Source organism: Perca flavescens, chromosome 7 (assembly GCF_004354835.1).
Source record: "Perca flavescens isolate YP-PL-M2 chromosome 7, PFLA_1.0, whole genome shotgun sequence".
NCBI lineage: Eukaryota > Metazoa > Chordata > Actinopteri > Perciformes > Percidae > Perca > Perca flavescens.
The window spans coordinates 45,836-65,948 of record NC_041337.1 but is presented as its reverse complement, the minus strand read 5'-3'; the positions used below and the strand labels follow the sequence as shown (position 1 = coordinate 65,948).

The following is a 20,113-nucleotide window of genomic DNA, read 5'->3' as shown; positions in this document are numbered from 1 at the left end:
GTTCACATTGTGCTTGTGGCCAAAATGAAAATGATTGCTGTCTGATGCTTGAGGTACATGACGCAGCCAGGCGTATACCAGGAGACCAATGTTAATTCTAGATGGAGTGTGAGTTAGACTAATACCCGTTTTCTTTTCGGCGGAGCTGAGGCGGCTGAATGAAGCCTAGAGTCGATGGTCGCCTCCTGTGACGGCAGCTACATGTCACTCAGAGCCCAACACCCTTAATTATGCACAACTTTAAGCTTGGATGTCATTTAAAAGGGGTAAGCTATAAAAACATTCACGCTTACAGCAGTAAAATTCGACAGTTTCCATGGAGACCATTTGTTTGCTCGCACTGTGGCTGATCTTGAACATAGATATATACACTAGACGTCGCCTGGCTGCTGCGGTTCATTGGAACAAATGCGTCAACAGAGCCGCCATCTTGGATCTTGGGCTAACAGAAATAAAATCACTATAAATCCTCAATCTCAAGCGATTTTCTAGTTTTTGTGGTTTGTTCCCAAGGTCAGACATGTATTTATGATCGAGTCCAGAGAAAAATTAAGCTTTTGATATTAATATAATCTTTGTTCAAAGTGTAATGCCTAGTACCTGTAAGCCTAGGTTTAGTAGTCCCATTCTTCCACTTGGTACTGCTTCCACTTAAGTAAACTTAAGATGAACTATCAAATACAAAACAAAGTCTAATTAATGTGTTAATACAAAGAATATTTATTATAATCGGTTCACAGATCTGAGTCCAAACGGAAACTTCACGCTTCTGAACTAAGAGTTTCTGCTTCAAAGTGAAGTATAAACAGACTGAAATGTCCAGGCTCACTCCTCCACTATTTATTTCTGCATGTATTTATTTATTTAACAATACTTAAAGTCATGTTTCGCCGTTCACAGTCCGAGTCCCGCTAGACTCCCTTTAGGAAACCTGTCATTTAAACTTCAGCAGACTGACATTCCGCTCCACCTAGTCCTGGTTCTGGTTCTCCCGGGCATCCCTTCCCTCCAGCGGGCCCAGCAGTACGGCCCGGGTCTCCAGCTGCGTGGTGTCGGTTTTGGCTCCTAGGAAGCGGGCACTGAGCTCTAGATCATGCAGCCGCAGACAGTCTCTGCTGCCCCGCTGTAGCTTCTCTCCGTCCGCCTGCCGCCGGCAAACTTAGTGGAACTTATCGATATACATACAGGTCGTCCTGGACTACGTGTAAGATCGTCCCGGACAATGTGTAAGATCCTCCCGATCACCATTCTGTCTTTGGCCGGTCCGATCTGGATCAGCAGGGACCGGAGCAGCAGCAAGGTGAAGCTGTGTTTTTGCCCGGGGGAAGAGACGTTGCCGCCGGCCACGGAACTCTCCGCCTCCTGCTGCCGCCGGAGCTCAGATTGCTGGTCGAAGGCAGCATATATATCATAAAACACATTGTCACCTGTTAAATGTTATCCCTTGCTGTTTGTTGATTTCATTTCCTCTATCAAACATCAATAAGCAGCACAAAAGTCACGCATCTTTAGCGTTCATCTGAATGCAGGAAAACTTCAGACCCCTGTTCCAAGATGGTGGCGGTTTTGACGCATGCTTAGAACCTCAAGGCGACCTCTAGTGTATATATCTATGGATCTTGAAGAGGAAGAAGACTGGGAGATGGAGCAATCCTAAGTGGGATGGATAAACACGTACAGTACAGGCCAAAAGTTTGGACACACCTTCTCATTTAATGAGTTTCCTTTTTATTTTCATGTAATTTTATGTACTTAACAAAAAAAGTGTGAAATAACTGAAAACATGTCTTATATTTTAGATTCTTCAAAGTAGCCACCCTTTGCTTTTTTATTAATAAGGGAAAAAATTCCACTTATTAACCCTGACAAAGCACACCTGTGAAGTGAAAACCATTTCAGGTTACTACCTCATGAAGCTCATTGAGAGAACACCAAGGGTTGGCAGCGCTATCAAATGTGGGAATAACGATTAGGCTACTCTTAAAAGGAACACGCCGACGTATTGGGAATTTAGCTTATTCACCGTAACCCCCAGATTAAGACATGTCAATACATACCCTTCTCATCTCCGTGCGTGCTGTAACGCTGCCTGACGGTTCCAGCATTAGCTTAGCCTAGCACAGATCCTGCAGGTAACTGGTTCCAACTAGCCTACTGCTCCGACCAAAAGTGACAAAATAATGCCAACATGTTCCTATTTACATGTTGTGATTTGTATAGTCTGGCGTGTACAAAAACAACGTAACATGAGACACAGCCATCTTCTAACAGTAAACAAACCGGGAACTATATTCTCAGACAGGCTTGCTGCGAGCATATCATTCCGCCCAAGTACTATATTCTTCCGCCTGAGAATATAGTTCCCAGTTTGTTTACAGTCAGAAGATGGCTGTGTCTCACGTTACGTTGTTTTTTTGTACACGCTGTGACTCTATAAATCACAACATGTCAATAGGAATATGTTGGCGTTATTTTGTCACTTATTCGGAGCAGTAGGATTGCTGGAACCATTCACCTTCATGTTCTGTGCTGGCCTGATGCTGCTGGAGCCGTCAGACAGCATTACAGCACGCACGGAGATGAGAAGGGTATGTATCGACTTGTCTAACTCTGGGGGTTACGGTGAATAAGCTAAATTCCCAATAAGTCGGTGTGTTCCTTTAATATGTTTAAGTATTAATGCCTCACGCACATTTCTTCACACCATATCATGAAGATGAAATCCAGCAGTGTTATTTGTGCTTGTACTGGGTGATAATTGTTCCATAAACACCTCCAACTCAAATCAAAACTCATTCTTAATATTTAATCGGCTCTGTCTCGCCGTCACACTGTCCGCTATGGAGCGCAGGAGGAGATGGCCCGACTGCATGGAATACAGGATAGCATTAGATAACTGCATAACACTAAAATAACTAAATGTCTTTAAAACTGTGCATATATCATCAAATGTCAAAGTCTGGAAATACAGCCGTTAAGCTCTCGCGCAATGGTTACACTTAATGTCCTCGTTATCGGTCCAAACTTTAATACTGTTCATAACAAAACTTGCATGAAGTAAAATTAGTTTGCCTATTACATTTTGATTTCAAATTGTATCTCGGGGTGGGGGATACCACTAGTTGATGCTGTGATTTTAGCAAGGTTTTAACAATCACAAATTGTTGTAAATACTGCGGTGAACCCGTGCGTAATGCTGCATGGCACTGCTGGCCCTGCAGGAGGACTGGAATGGAAGAATCAGGAGAGAAAGAGATTTCAGGAACCATGACTGGCTAATATGCTGATTTAAATTCCCTAATATAGCTGTAATAGTAATATAGCTGCGCTCTTCAATCTATGTACGGAATTGGGTCCAGTAGAGAGGGCAACGCGCCAGAACCGTGCCATCCCGGTCCAAATACAGGTCCTCGCCACTCTGGGTGAAACCGGCTGTTTCCAGAGGAAAATGTCAGACAGCTAAGTGTTTTTTTAAATAAATATTATATATAATCTTCAACTTTATCACTAAGGCTTGTTTGGATATAATATAGTTCTGTTAAATCTTAAATATATATATATATATATATATATATATATATATATATATATATATATATATATATATATATATATATATATATATATATATATACACACACACACACACACACACACACACACATATATTTTGTAAAAAATGCAACACGGCTGATGCCGCAAAAGAGCAAGAATTGGCATGGGAGAAAATTGCTGCTCGAGTCAATGCTTAAGTTCCAATATAGTGTAATAATTTCATATTTCATCACAAGTATAATATTACTGGTGAAAACTGGTGGACGCTAGTGATATGAGGACGGATAAGGTTATATATCTGATGGACTGTGAGGAAAAATGATACCGCTTAAATAGGTGATCAAATAGGTTATCTGGAAAGGAAAACACATGTAGTCGGGGCCTCAATATCATCTGTTATATCATGTTTAATGCCCTGTGAAGTAATACAGCTTCTTCATTAACGGGATCGTCGACCAAAGGACGAGCCATGTTCAAGAGAAAAGCATTTTATAGTCTGCCATGCAGATGACAAAAATGGTGCAGACTGAATGAATGAATGAATGAGTGAGTAAATTAAAGAGCGCTGTGTCAGAGGGAGAAGTCTGCTTCTCTTCATAGTCATCAGATTCATCTACCAACCTTATAGAACTGGCTCAGGTTTGCCCTTGCACCAGCTCTTAGTTATGCTGTTATAGTTTTAGACTACCTTTGACACACTGAGCTCCTCTCTCTTCTCTCTTTCCATCATTCCCGGAGTCCTTATGTTTTCTCGCCTAGCAGTTTTCCTTGGATTAGGCTTAGGGACATGAAAGAAGGCTGTCAGGTGTTGGTACAGACCTGAGACAGGTGTAGGGACATGGACTCCAGCTGAACTAAAGAAGGCTGTCAGGTGTTGGTACAGACCTGAGACAGTTGTAGGGACATGGACTCCAGCTGAACTAAAGAAGGCTGTCAGGTGTTGGTACAGACCTGACACAGGCGTAGGGACATGGACTCCAGCTGAACTAAAGAAGGCTGTCAGGTGTTGGTACAGACCTGAGACAGGGGTAGGGACATGGACTCCAGCTGAACTAAAGAAGGCTGTCAGGTGTTGGTACAGACCTGAGACAGGCGTAGGGACATGGACTCCAGCTGAACTAAAGAAGGCTGTCATGTGTTGGTACAAACCTGAGACAGGCGTAGGGACATGGGCTCCAGCTGAACTAAAGAAGGCTGTCAGGTGTTGGTACAGACCTGAGACAGGCGTAGGGACATGGACTCCAGCTGAACTAAAGAAGGCTGTCATGTGTTGGTACAAACCTGAGACAGGCGTAGGGACATGGGCTCCAGCTGAACTAAAGAAGGCTGTCAGGTGTTGGTACAGACCTGAGACAGGCGTAGGGACATGGACTCCAGCTGAACTAAAGAAGGCTGTCAGGTGTTGGTACAGACCTGAGACAGGCGTAGGGACATGGGCTCCAGTTGAACTTGGCCTTCAATGCGTGGGGTGTGTCGGGACCTCAGGGGCTCCTTGGAGGTGTTTCGTCTGAGCAGCACAGAGGCACACACTGGTTCAAAGATGTACTGATGCTCACGGCTCTGCATACACTGGGTCATGGCATCCTGCACAGGTACAAAACAATCACACTATTCATATAGGGCTAGAGATCATTCCAGAGCAGGTTCCACAGCTCTGAAAGTACAAGAGCTCCACCTTCAGTAAAAAATGATTCATTACCAGGTATGCTTAGGCATTCAAGTATCAAATATACCTAAACCGACATTATGACTTTATTAGAGTGTTTTTAGTCATGTGGGTAAATGTATTTCCTTCAGACAGGAGGACGCATATGGGCATAAATACATGTCATTTAAAACTGAATAATTTGTTTTGTTTAATTGAATCTGAATCACCTAATGTTAATTGAATGCATTAGTTTCAAACTGAAATCCAGTAAACTTGAAACTGAATGTAACGTTATGAAATATAATTCAGTTGCTCTAAAACTGCATTTGATCCTCACTGAAAATGTAACTCTCTATACTTCAACATTCAGTTCTTAGGCACACATACGGTTGTTGAGCAAACGAGGGCAGTCCCAGAACTCTGATCCGTGGACGTATTGATAGTTTGTTTATTGGATTAAATCTAAAGTGGCAGAAACCATAGTGGTCTTTCACTTTACAACACCTGGAAGTACAACATGCCTGTTCTAACCCTAGATACAAACAATAAATCCCTATGATTCAATGATGTATGCCGTGCTGTGTGCAGTAACAGGAAGGGCTCTATTGTACGGTTCAGACTGCTCAGCTATAAAAAGCAAAAGCCAAAAAGTGAAATGGAAAACTCAAAGTTCAGAACTGAGCTCTCATACTCTTAACTGTCCTAACCTGGATCTGATTTGTGGGCAGCTTTCCCAGCATTTCACACTCTGTGTCCCAGTAGACGCTGAAGTCTTCTATCTCCAGCTGCTTTTGTCGGAGGAGCTTCTGGACCTGCAAATACAAAGAAAATCTAAGTGCAAAGACTTGTGCTAGTCCTGAATCAAGCACAATATAAAGATAATAACGATAAACACAGTATAACATACTAAGATATCACTTGAAGAATCTTTAAATTCTTCCTATCAACTAAAAGCCTAAATGAAAAGTAATGAAGTGTGATTTCACAGGCTTTGAGTGAACACTAACCGTCTCTTTGGAGGGGTTCTGAGCAGAAAAGTTGTTGATGCAAACCCCAAAGGAAGAGGGTTTCTCTGGGTTGGACACGTCATCCTCAAATCTAAGATGCACATCTTGGATTTTCAGCTATACACAAACCAAATCAAAGTCAGTCTGTTGCTCAACAATAACAACTACATGATTCATTTGGCCGACTGCAGTGTCAGGAAAGCAGTGTGAAAGTTTACAGTCCTGACATCTGGAAGCTTTTTACTTCTTCAGGTATTGTTCTTCAGAGTGTTTATATAGGTTCAAATCTTGCCTGAGTTCTGTATAATTGTATCACACAGTTGTATACATACTGGCCATTAAAGGATCCCTTCATAATGGACTTCCCAGGTAAGGGATGGGCAACAAAATCCAGTCCTTGATCCCTCCAAAAATGTATTCCAAAGTTCAGCAGTCTGAATGCACCAAATCAAGTGCATGTCTTTCCAAGTTTGTTAGTCACTAATCTGACTAACTCAGACTGCTAAAGACCAGGTCAAAACATTGCTGCACTGTGTATGGTCAATGTGCTCAACTGTGTCCAAATAGTTACAGGGAAAGTCAGCAGTGGGGGTCTATAATGTGAATCTAGATATTAAATGTATAGCTGTAGTGGTCCCAGTAATGTTTGTTTGTTGGGTACTGAAGTAGCTCATCACATGACATGGTAAAGACACGTTTGAGACAAACAATGCTGCATCATTCTTGATTCATGCAGCTTTTAACAAGTTATTGTTTAAAACTTTTTGTTTACTATATAATTCCAAATGTGTTCCTTCATAGTTTTGAGGTCTTAAATATGAATCTACAATGTAGGAAATAATACAAATGAATTAAAACCACTGATTGAGATGGTGTGTCCAAACTTTTGACTGGTACTGTTCATTGCAGGGGGGACTGTTGCTGACGTATAGAATACATGTGTTGTTTCTAAAGCCTAGTTCAGACCAAAGATTCACAACGAGACAAGTTAAAACTTGCAACTACTTGCAACACACCGGTCTGCAGCGTTCTAAAACCTGCCAGTTCACACCAATGGGACAAAACTCTGCCATTTCGACCAGTTACCAGTTTGTAACAGAAATAAAAGGGATTATAGAGCATTGTATTTCTATAGTTTGTAGCTGACTTCGCTATTGGCTGTTGATACAGGTGATGTCCCTTACGTTCCAAAAACCAGCCTCTGAAGACTTGACGAGGTGAGTCGCAGCAACACCATCAGCTGGTTTGAGTCGAGCTGAGACGGGCCAGTTCAGAGCGTTGAAACTTTTCTCTGCAAAATTCTAAAACGGTTTTGTCTCGTCACAAATCTTTGGTATGAACTGGGCTTAACAGACCCAGCTCTGGTATCTAATGTTAGATGGCTTACCTCAATGTTTTCCACAATCCTGGTGACCACTGAGGCAGTGACAGAAGACCAGTAAGACTCTCCTCTCTGTTCACACTCACTCTGCAGGAACCAAACACATACCATCATATTTATATATATTTATATATTTATGTATTAGGGGTGGTACGGTTCATGAAAAAACATCCGACCGCTTGTCTCGGTTCGGAACATGTGTGTGCCGCACGGTTCGACGCGTGCGCAATGTGGCCTTGTGCCCGTATGTGACCTCGGTGTGTTTCCCTTTCGCGCGAAAGAAGAGGTGTGAACAAGTTACCAACAAAACGTACAGCGAAAGACCGTGCAAAACATTTCAGGCCATCATGCCAACCTGTATACATTTTAACATCAATGTACGCTGTACCGTTTTTTCACTCGCTGAAGCGGCTGCAGTTTAGATCCTGTCGGGTCTCTGCAACGGGCGGGGCTGCTTAGTTCTCCCCGCGACTGACGCGCGCACACACATAAACACACACACGGTGGATGCAGGAAAAAACGGAGAGGAGACGTATACAGGAGGGCCTGACAGCTATGGTCGTTATTGTAAGTGCAATGATAAGTCCAATAAGTACTTTATCAAACCGTATGTGTGTCCCAGCCCAGGATAGGAAATTAACTAACAATGTAAACTGTTTTTATGTTTAACGTATTCTGACTTATTCAAAAGACGGAGCTTTAAGAGTTCCTCTCTTTTTCTTTTAAAGGATACATTTTTGTAAGAGCTACACTGAAGTTGGCAGTTTGATAAATGCAAGTTATTTCAATTGATATTCTGTAATATTTCAATCTTCATGTGCAAAAAAGGCACATAAGTTCCTGTAGATGGCAATACACATTCTCCTTTTTTTTGCCAAATAAATGAAAAGCTTGTTGAAATCACAACAATGTCTTCCCTCTTGCTGTATCAAAATGTCATCTAGCTTTCCTCAGAGATGGTCTTAATAATGTTAAAGTCAAGGCAAATTCAGTTTGTGCATGATTAGGCTACATGATATAACTATAGAATTATTAAATACTGTATCCTACATTGTGGATAATTAAGCTATATACTGTATGCTGAAGAACCGTACAGAACCGAAATGGGGTGGTAGGGTTCACAAAACCCACGGTTTGGTTCGTATCACGGTTTTCGGTTCTGTATATATATATATATATATATATATATATATATATATATATATATATATATATATATATATATATATATATATATATATATAAAAGCTACATAATTCAATTCCATTATCCGGTTTAGGTAAGGTTGTCTGTTTTCCTGAGTGGGACAATTCAGACATGTAAACCCTTTCTTCTGCTACGAGAACAACCCGTGCTTTCATCGTGAGAAAACAATAGAAACAATAGTTCAGGATAGGGGTCACGATTCAATTTTGATTTTAAGGTCACAATTCTATCCATTAAATAAAAAATAAAAAACATTCAACAGGGACAGCAATGCCACAATAAGAGCCACTGGATGACAGAAGGGTAATTTACAACAACAGTTTGAGTTTTTCAGAGTTCACAAGGCACAACTGAATGCACCATTAGTTTAACTAGGTGCACCCAAAGGCAACATGGAGTCCTGTTGGAGGCCACATACTTTCCCTTGCTGTTTGTCTGTTTTCTTTGGACGTGCGCGGGTGTAGAAGGAAAAAAAATGGGGGACAGAGGTGGGCCATCAGGGCCTGCAAGGCCTTCTCTGCTGGCCAACAGATTGTCAAAATCAGGAAATTATATTATATTATATAATATATATATTAGATATTAATTTCTAAAATATATATATATTTTACAAAGTCCATTCCCATGAGTCTATTACCGTAATTTCATTGCTACTCTCTCCCTCGGTTTGCGGCTTCCGTTGCATTTCATAAATTAGAGCTTTTATCCAATCAGATTCCCCCGTGTGCTGTCTCCAGGTGAAAAATCTACTCAGAGGCCTTCAGAATTTCGAGTGAATCTTTCTGCTGTTTAAGCAAACAGGAGACAATGTTGTTGATTGTCATATTCTTTAGCCAATCAAATTTTGAGTTTGCCCTGTTGGGCGTATTCTTTGACAGCTAGCCATGCCATAGCCAGCTATGTCGGCATTTTTTGGAACAGTTAGTAAATTGTAATTTCCCCACTGGGGATCAATAAAACAGTATAATTGTATATAATTATAAACGGTGGCCGAGAAGCTAAACTAGCTAGCGTCACATAACCGTAACAGTAACGTTAAAGTTCGTTTAGAGTTTTAGATGTAAAAGTAATGAAAGAAAGGAGAATGTATTTTTTCATCAAATCATGAGCAACTTTTGGAAGTTGGATTTTTCTGCATTTTAGTCAAATGATTTTGCTAGCTATTAATGCTTGCTTTAGATAGTTGCTGCTGGTATTAAGGGTTGAGCAGTGTCAGTGGCTGCTGTGCGTTTGTGTGTTGAGCCCCAGCAGCTTGGCTGAAATTTGTGGGGAGGCCTGTTGATTTCTAATTGTGTTATTTGTGTTTTTGATCGCTTTGTGGTCGTCGTATGAGTAAATGTGACCAGTTGTTGTGGGTTTGTTTCTGTTTCTTTGGTAATTACATTAATTTGGACAATATGTGATGCAGCATCCTGCCATACTGCTTGAAAGTGATGGCTTCAGTTACCTTGTATTCATGTCTCTGCAATAGTGTATTGAAACTCTCTCTGTGTTGAACCTTGTGTTAAATCTCTCTATTCCAAACGATAATGTCTTAGTGTCATGGTGAGGTTATTCAAAGGTGGTTTAATTGCTGTAGGATAGTACTGAAGGCCCAGGTGTAAAATACACAGCCTGCCACTGCTGGGGGAATCACGCTCTTGATTTTGAGGTCAAAATCAAAAGCATATTTTGATTGGTTTAGAAACAAAACCTCAATTGCATTGGTGTAAAGCAGCGATTGCAGAATAATCATGAATTCAGAAAATGTGAAGAGGAAAAAATGTGTTCTGGTATTTAGCATTTCGAACATTTACAGCAGGTAACGTTCCACTGGGAGATCACAAACCCAGCCCCTGTATTTGCATCTCTATTCACATGCCGATTAGTTTCGGTATTGTTGATCTAAGTCAAACTGGACAACACCCAGGTAGTCTAAACCAGACAAAATGCCATTCAGCTTCAAGCACAATTCATTTGGATACAAGCGTTGCATTTTGGAAGATAGACGGGATTCTGAACAGCGATGCCCGCGCTCCACACACACAGCAGAGCCAAGAGGTGTGTGCGTTACAACACGCAGCACATGTAGGCCTACCTAACTGGGACGATTATCAACGGCCGCTGGCGCAACTAACACTACACTTGTTACTGTAAGTACAATAAAACCTTCAATAAAAAAAGTCAATACTTATCAATACCTACTTACCAGTCTACAGGCATAAACATGTAAAAAGTGATATTTCAATCTGCTCTGTCTGCGCAGTCCACTTTCGTCCATTGAGCCGTTTTACACAAACACAGCGCGCTACTCTGCAAATAGCCTAGTGAATTTTTACAAAACAAGCAAAAATTAAAGATGTGGGTTTGTAGTCTAAGAAATTTGGACAAATTCTTGTAAACTTAGCTGCTGTCAACAAACCATCCTCTCCGCTGGAGTGGTAAATCCTGGATATATTATAAGACCAAAAAAAATCCATGTGGCTACTAATATGCATGTGAATGACGACTAAACAAATGTGTAGCCTACTAATCAGTCCATTCTTCATTAAAGCTGCGGTTTCCATGTCAACTTTTCATTTCAGGCTCTTTTATTTGTTTTTCTTTATTTGAAAGTCTGGACCCTGGAGTGTCAGCTTAGAAAAATTCTGGCCCTTGGAATAATGTAGTTGATGACGCCTGGTGTAAAGTGACATGCAGTACAAAAAAAAAATCAACCAATTAGGGGTGACCCTAAGGAGCCTTGACTGCCAATCTCACTGTCCCATTGTCACAGAGGTGGAACATTTGGTTTATGAAACAGAGGATCATTCCATTCTGGCTAAGTAGGAACAGCCCTGGGGTGCTCTGGTGTTAAGGATGAGGGTGGAAGAGGTGTGTCCGCCCACCCTTACCAGCTGGCTCTGCCTGTCAGGAAGTCAAGGATCCACATGCACAGTGAGGTGTTTAATCCCAGGTCCTTGAGTTTTGTGACGAGCCCGGAGGAACTACAGTGTTAAAGGCTGAACTGTAGTCAGTGAACAGCAATCTCACATAGGTTCCCTTCATTTCCAGGTGAGAGAGGCTGGTGTAGAGGATGTGTGCTATAATATGATGCACAAGAGTGTAGCTACTCTAATATCACTCTGAGGCTGAAATGCTCATTAGAGACAAGAAAACTTAATTGCTTAATGAATGTTTTTGAATTTTTGTATCCTTTCCATACAAAAAGCACAATTTATAATCTGTAGTGTTGATCCACCTACTTTGAATTTGTCTTCGAGAGCCTTGAGGAGGCGTGTTTTGCGCTCTTTCTCCTCCTCTCTCTCCTTCTCTCCATCATAGTCTAGAAGCTGGGCAGGGCCAATGATCAGGTTGAGCTGGGACATGGAGATGACCCATGGGTCACTGTGAGGTCGGTAGAAAGGGATCTGGAGAGTAATCTTTCCAATGAAACCTGGTGAAAGACATCATAATGAATGGATCACACAAGAGGAAACATAGCCTGCTCATTTCTGTTCAAACAACATGCAAATCTGTTTTTTCAGCACCAAATAATATGAGTCCATTTGTAAAGCTTCCGCGGATGTTTAGGATAATCTTTTTAAATGATCTGCTTAAAGTGTTGTATTGCCATTTAAATATCTCAATGAGTTATAGCCTGGCAAACCATGCTCCTTGTCATTCATTGCAGCACTAATGAGCCCGTGACAACAGCTAAATGCCTGGTAACAAAAAACAGCTCAGCCTGTTCTTGAGACTTACCATTTTTAACAGACAGTGTGCATTACAATCTGGAGATAGTCTACTCTAAGACACTACTGAGTACAAAGCAATATATAAAAGAAAGAGTAAAATGTCTTTGCAGCATCTGAGGGTGATGATCCATAATGTGCCCTTTGACTGTCACCATGTGCTCAAAGCAATGAAGTTCCTAAACAGAACATAATCAGTAGTACGCAGAATGAAGCTGTTAAATGGATTTATCATGCAGTATGCTAACCCAGGCTGAACCTTCAAACAAGCTCTTAAAGCACTGGAAAAAAAAGAAACAAACTCATACCATTATTGCTAAGGAAAAATACAATAGAATATTTTTTTATGACCAATGTTTCTTTACTTTATAAGATGCTGCATGGTGTAGCCCTCCTAACCCTTAAACAATTTATTTTATTTTATTTATTTTAACAGCACATGATGAAATAATAAAAAGAAAATAATCCACAAGGGGAGACCATTATATAAAACATTGCTCAACAACAAGTGCTCTCCCCACAAATACTAGTGTATTAGTTTTAGTCTGTTTAAAACTAATGTTAAAAGAGTCATGTTATTAAGTCTGCCTATCATGCCTCTCTGAATGTTTACACATTGGTCTGTCATACAGGTGTACTTATTATTATGTGGAATTATATTTTTCTATATATGTGCACTTTATACATGCTGAGAGACAACATTAGCAAATTAGCATTGTGCTATATCTGATGCAATACATGTATTGTCTTACACTATCTTATCCCTGTTTGAAATAAAGCAATAAATGCTTTAGCGTCTCCCCTTATATGCCAAAGCATGTTACCACTTTATTCACAACTGTTTTTCTACCATACAAACTGAAACTCAATTTCAGAAATAATAAAAGGTCCAATATGCAATATATTTATTGTATTAAATAAAAAAATTACCACAATATGTCACTTGAGGGTTATTTCAGAAAGCCGGTTTAACTTGGAGTTCAAACCGGAACTCTGTATCGACAAGTTTCCGGTTTCAGAAAAAGGTGATAAGAATTAGGTCAATCATCTACAGTGGGGAGAAGAAGTATTTGATACATTGCCGATATTGCAGGTTTCTCACTTACAAAGCATGTAGAAGTCTGTAATTTTTATCATAGGTACTCTTCAACTGTAAGTGACGGAATCTAAAACAAAAATCCAGAAAATCACATTGTATGATTTTTAAGTAATTCATTTGCATTTTATTGCATGCACTCACAGTTGAAGTGTAGCTATGATAAAAATTACAGACTTCTACATGCTTTGTAAGTAGGAAAACCTGCAAAATCAGCAGTGTATCAAATACTTATTCTCCCCACTGTATCACTTAAGTTAACCCTGGGTAAAGGGCATGCACGAGCATATAAAAAGCACTCATCAATGGAATACAGATAACATGACCCATCATGGCAACAGGACAGAAAAGCTGTAGTGGAGTTAGAAATATTAATAAATGCTTATGGGGAATATGAACATATATTTAAGAAAAAGAGCAATACAGTTGCAAGAGCAAAAGAAAATGAGCTGGCCTGGCAGAACACTGCCCAAGTCAATGTGTGAGTATTAATTTAAAAAAGAATTGAAGTAGAATCTCGAGTATTTAACTTATTCAACATTTGTGTGTATGTGCGTGTCTTTTGTTCAGGTCAAACCCAACAGGCACAAAACGCACATGGCAGCAACTGAAGATCAAATTTAAAAACATACATCAAACAGGTATACTTTTATTTAAAGCAATTGTGGTGTTGTTTAGTCTACCCTATAGTAGTGGAATTTTCCAAGCAAACAGACACTTTTTTAGCCATCCCAAAACTGACCAGATTTAATACGGTCTTTGAAAGTACCATTTAATGTCCTACATGCAAGTGTCACTCTAGCTGACTGGATTGAATTCTTCAGGAGTCCGTCTAGTTTCAGTGTGACATTTTTTGTACACTGACAATAAGTCAACCTTGAACCATATACAATTTAAAGCAGTTTAAAGTGCAAATAATTGAAATTATTATTAAATGTTTTTTTTTTTTAAATTAAAAACCTAGTAGGCTATACTTTTTCTGTTCAAATAAATGAAATCACTTTGCTTGTAAATGTCTCCTGGTATTCATTTTATTAAAGAAAAACACATTATTTAATACATTTTCATTGCCCCTAACACATTTTATGTGCTACTAAATTTTTCAACTTAAGAGCACATGTGCTCCTTGGGAAAAAAGCTAGCGTTGAGCCCTGCAGCAGAGACCACAGATAGGTGGGACCCCCGTGTTTAACTATATATCTTTAAACCTTACAGTTACAGCTGAAAATGGCAACAGAAAGAAACAAGTTTGCTGATTTCACATTTTCACAATTCAAATCAATGGCCAGATGTCACACAGAAATTATATTTTTGTTAACGTGACATTACAGTGATTCTGTCTATAAGGACAATGTGCTGTATAATCAGCCATTATGTTTTCACTGGGCCGCCCACGGATTCATGTCTGCCGCTTTCTAGAACTCATGTTTCTCCCTGACTTTCCCTCTATCAGCACCACTCAAAACTCCCTGAGACTGTTTTCATTTCAGCAGTGAGAGAAGGCAGTTATGATAAAGAATGCTACTCCTCCCTCATACTGTACATTAGAGCACGTCACCAGACAGGAAAATCCTGATTCAGTTTGTTTTGATGACGGCCTCCAGGAGAAACTTGCAATCAAGCTACTAAAAGTGAAACAAAGAGTAAAAACTGAGATTTTCTTTTCTATTCTGTCTTCATACCTCAGTTAGAGGCTTGTGAAACAGTACCTTTCTACCATTCTGCATGTTGGTTTGTCCTTTCCACGTAAAGCAGCTAACCCAATCTTGTTTTTCCAACTGAGAAATATATGATTCACTTTAAACATCTCACACTAACATACAACCCTATTTAGCAAGCCCCCTAAGGTCCAATATGTCCAATCTCCTCACCGTCTCTCACACCCGACTTGGGACCAGTGAGGACCGTTCTTTTGAGTCCGTAGCACCGAGACTCTGGAACGCTATGCCTCCTCCAATACGCTCTGCTGTCTTTGTGGACTCAGTTGAAGACCTACCTTTTTAAACAGGCCTTTGGATAACCTCTCCGCACTTTATTTTATTTTTATGCATTACTCTATAATTTTAATTGTATATCTTAATATGTATATATGTATGCTATATGTAAAGCAGTCTGTGATTTTTATCTGTGAAAAGCGCTATATAAATATATTTTACTTTTTGTTGAGATTGGTCCATCAAAATTAATGAATATCTTCTATTCTCAGGCACAATGTAAAACATAGGTAATGTACAGTGTCAAGAACTTGAAAGAAAACAAGCTGCTAGGTTGATGGTGGTGAACTTAAACTAGATCAACTGAATCAAACAATAGCAGCAGTGTTGGTAGCTGACTGAAGAAGTGGACCTAGTTAAGATAATGACATTTGTGTGATGGCCATGTACCAGCCATAATGACTCCATCAGCTCCATCAATTATTTTAAATAATAATAAAATCACACTGACGTACAGTAGATTTCCCACCAGGCCTGTAGATTTCCCACCTTTTGTTCCGTCCTCCGCCACGCGCAATACCACACCGGAAGTGTCTCAGAAGTGGAGCGTCTGCCCGACTCTCAGATTATATTGTCTCTACAAGAACTTTAAAGAACAATCCTGTGTTTATTAGCTAGTATCTACCTTCCCCTCCAAGCACTCCTGTAATTAAACTCTATGTCTTCTCTTTTCTGGTGTTATCCTGATAAAAAGGATCTGTGATGTCATATTATGTTTTTCCACCCCAATCTCTCATTGTCCGTGGTTTTGTAGAGGAGACCTATACTTCCTGCCTGCTGTCTAAACGCCCCCAGGGCTCGTGTAAAAATAGACCTGGCGCATATCTTTAGCGGAGCAGAGAGCCGCTTCACGCACACTTGTGGGACGCAGCGCCCGGTGGAAAATGGGAGTAACTTGTTAGTTGTGTTTAAACTTTGTGAGGTCATCAGTTAGTGTGTCTCACCTGCTTTAACTTCAAATGGCAGGTCAAACTCTCGGAGGGCATCTTTCCTCAAAGGGAGGTTCTCCAGCTCCACTGCACCTGAGGAATGGAAGGAAACAGACAAACACTGTCTCTGCCAAGCTTAGGCTGCCTCGCCTTTCCAAAAGCTGTTCAAGATTTCAATTAAACTAATTAAAGTTGTAAAAACGGTTCAATGCACAGTCAGCGGAGGATTGTCCAATGTAAAGGCTCACACCACTGCTTTTAAATGTTTGAACACAGTTCCTACCTTAACATATACTTAGTGGTCTGTTTTTTCACTCCACTTAGCTGAAACTAAAGCAGTGTAATCCAATAAAACCTCCCTTCATGATGGTTCTATGGTTCAGTTTGTGTTAAACGGTTTTAGAAAGCTGGTGATTGTATGATCATTTGGAAGCAGCTTTATAAGTATAACTCAATAGAGTTAAGCAAAAACGTTTTCAGTGTTGAGTCTATGCAAGCTGATTTAATACAGAGGAGATGGAGGAGGACGGAGAGGAAAACGCCTTCAAACATCTGGAACACTGCAGCATGCTTTGCAAATAGAAACCGAAAGATAGAAGCATATGTAATTACCTTTCAGAAGGGCGATGGAGAGCTGATCTGTGTTCAGGTTGCTGACATATTTCCCCAGGTATGTGTTTAACACCCAGGCAACAAGGCCCTCCAACATCCTGCTGGCTCAGGGATGCTGAGGCGGGTAAAGCACCAGCCTCTCGCTTGTACACGTCACAGGGGACAAGTTCAATGTCTAATAAACACCGGACATACATGTTATTAATCTGTAGATATATAGTGGTTTCCATAAATGTTAAGTTGATATGAACTCTGTCTTTTTTAGGCTATACATTCTGTTCTCCTGTATGGGGGAGCCATCATTTACATCAAAGTCCATTCTAAAAGTCAAGCATTTTAAAAAGTGACTTTATTCATAGCTACAAGTAGGTACTTTACATGCTACAGTGTGACTCAATTGTTAGTCTGTCGATATATTCCATCATACAAGGCATGAGGCACGTGCCTAACAAACGCGAAGCAAAGTTAACACTGACCAACAGGGCTTTCTTGTGATATGACAATGGCAGTATTGTCTTTCCTGATACTGACTGAGGACACCAAAGGCCACTCAAGTCTAGCTACTTCTATTAGGGAGTTGCGTGTCTTTGTCCACGCTAGTTTAGTCTGTGTTAAGTCTTTTAACGAAGTGTAACGCTAGCTAATGTTTAGGGATAACTGGTATTCTTACTTTTGAGCTAGACAACTAGGCTAATTTAATTAGCAACAATTTGGCGGCCGACACCAGACTGAAGCTTTCTGACGTAGCTAGTGTATCCATGACAGCATTATAGTTAGCTAGAGTGACAGTAACTTTAGGATATTCAACTTAAGCTAACATCCAAGCAGCATCGTATCATGACCTTACTAACGTTCCAGCTAACGTTAAAGTAGCTAATGTTTGTGACTCACCGCCAGACGACCGTTGGAACGTTAGCTCTGCATCATGCCAGCCAAAGTCCCCTGCCAGGAGGTGGTCATCATGTCGTGTCCAAACCCACTCAGGACATGTCTACAGGGACAAGAAATGCACACTGCGGACTGCCAGCCACTGTTCCGACATTAACTAACGTTGACAGGTTTATTGAAAAGCTGTTTCCATCAGCAGACAGCGTGTTTGTGGTGACGGACAGGGCAAGGTTGTGATCCTACTTAACGTTAGCCACTTTGCTAAAACTAGCAGCCGAATGTTGATTATTTACAGCCAAAAACAGACAGCTGGCGATAAATCCGACCAAAAAATAACACGAACCGCGTGCATTTTAATTGAGAACACACTTAATTCTCCAATAAATGGATATTGTGGTATTTCAAAGCTTCAGAGTTATGCGTCTTAGACACTTCCTAAAAGCGTAGAGCGAGCGTCCAACACATAGCTAGCTACTTCCTGTCATGTGACGAAAACAAACCGTTCCATCGTGTGGCGTTCAAGTCAAACCGCTGAAACGGTAATTTTTGGATTCCCTGGTGCAAAGCACTGCACCAGCTTAAAACAATGCACTGTAATGTATCATTGATATTTACAAAACTTAAAACAGGGTTGCATTATATGTATAATAATAATAATAATGACTTTATTCAGGACATAAATGGAAGGTCCGTAGTACATGATGTTATTTACAAACATAGCAATAAATATGCAGTACAATTCATATTCATTAATAAAAGGTAAACAACATTCACCTGTAATATACAAACAGGAGCGCCAATGTCTCCACAGTCTAGATATATACCTGACAGAGCTAAAATCATTGTGTGCTAAAGCTTGTATAATTCTGTTTTCAGAGACAGACATTCTACACATGTATCCATAAATAAGGTTTCTTATTAGGGCAGAACAAGTAGGCACACCAACACTAACAAACATTTGACTAGCACTACATCATCTTGGTTGTTTTAGAAGCAGTCTCATGCTGTCATATACGCTACATTCAGTCTCTGCATGTTCTTTTTTCTATAGGACCGACATAAGTTGGAATATATAGTGGTGTACAGACAGGGCCGGTTCTAGCCCTTTGGTTGCCCTAGGCGAGATTGAGTTTTGTTAAATTAAAATTATTCACCTGAATGATACATGAATTCATTTTAATGAATATATAAACCCCTGGACTGTAATATTTCAGATGTGTTTGAGCAAGATTTCTGCTCATGTTCAAAACTTTGTGCACATTCAAAATACAATATATCTCATCTGTGTTCTCTGAGGTTTGGAGGAGTCATAAAATAAAGTGATAATACAATAAGCTATTACAAGAATAAAGTCACTATATTTCAGAAAATAATCCACCTGCACCATAGTCTGCTGTGCAGTACGTGATATCTCTGCTGAGACGGTAGATGTCAGACCTCCTGACAGACTCAGATATTAACCTCTTATCCTAATTATAACCTAATATAATAAAACACACTAACATGTTCGTGTTACTTAACACCTTTCAGTCAAAATGGCTAAACATGGTTTGCTTTAATTTTGATATAAGTTCACCTTGTCTCAAATCCAAAGGGGAGGATGAGGGGTCTGTTGCTACTCCACTCCCTGGTGGGACAGTTTCTGAAACTGAGGGCCATGTGTTCCACAATGTTAACATCTGCTTCTACTGAATTTGACATAACTATAATGTTGACATGATATGTATCTACCGATGAGCTACCAAGGTACCTATGACACCGATTAGCCTATTACTGCTAATTATAGACATTATAGCCTATTCATTTAAAATTAAACATGTTTTAAATGAGGCTATTACAATGGTGTGTTGTATGCAAACAGCATTGTTAGTGTTTATGTATTTAGCCTTTACCTCAGATTACATGTATAACCAAATGATCAAGTGCATGTTCTTCTCTTTATAAGGGTTGTCTCAGTCACGGAGATATTCAAGCAGTTTAGCACCATGGATTTGGTTTTCTAGTTAATGCTTACCTTTCTTTGAAAAGAAGTCAGTTACCAATTGTTTCCCCTCATTCTGTTTTCTCTCCTCCTCCTGTCTTTC

The 20,113-nt window shown here is 40.0% G+C and overlaps 1 protein-coding gene across 6 annotated transcripts in view; it reads right to left on the bottom strand.

The window, feature by feature from the left end:
* Nucleotides 1-18,506, bottom strand: part of vps13d (vacuolar protein sorting 13 homolog D) — a 117,185-nt gene extending 98,679 nt beyond the window's left edge. For 5 of the 6 annotated variants that reach the window (XM_028583732.1, XM_028583733.1, XM_028583735.1 and 2 more), the window contains exons 1-8: nucleotides 18,033-18,506; nucleotides 17,142-17,316; nucleotides 16,545-16,622; nucleotides 12,022-12,212; nucleotides 7,598-7,678; nucleotides 6,211-6,327; nucleotides 5,911-6,015; nucleotides 4,969-5,139 (exon numbers count right to left, since the gene is read on the bottom strand). In XM_028583732.1, coding sequence (XP_028439533.1) covers nucleotides 4,969-5,139; nucleotides 5,911-6,015; nucleotides 6,211-6,327; nucleotides 7,598-7,678; nucleotides 12,022-12,212; nucleotides 16,545-16,622; nucleotides 17,142-17,238 — 840 coding nt within the window. In that variant the 5' untranslated portion in view covers nucleotides 17,239-17,316; nucleotides 18,033-18,506. The other variant, XM_028583736.1, reaches the window with a different exon arrangement.
* Between the last annotated feature and the right edge of the window lie 1,607 nt (nucleotides 18,507-20,113).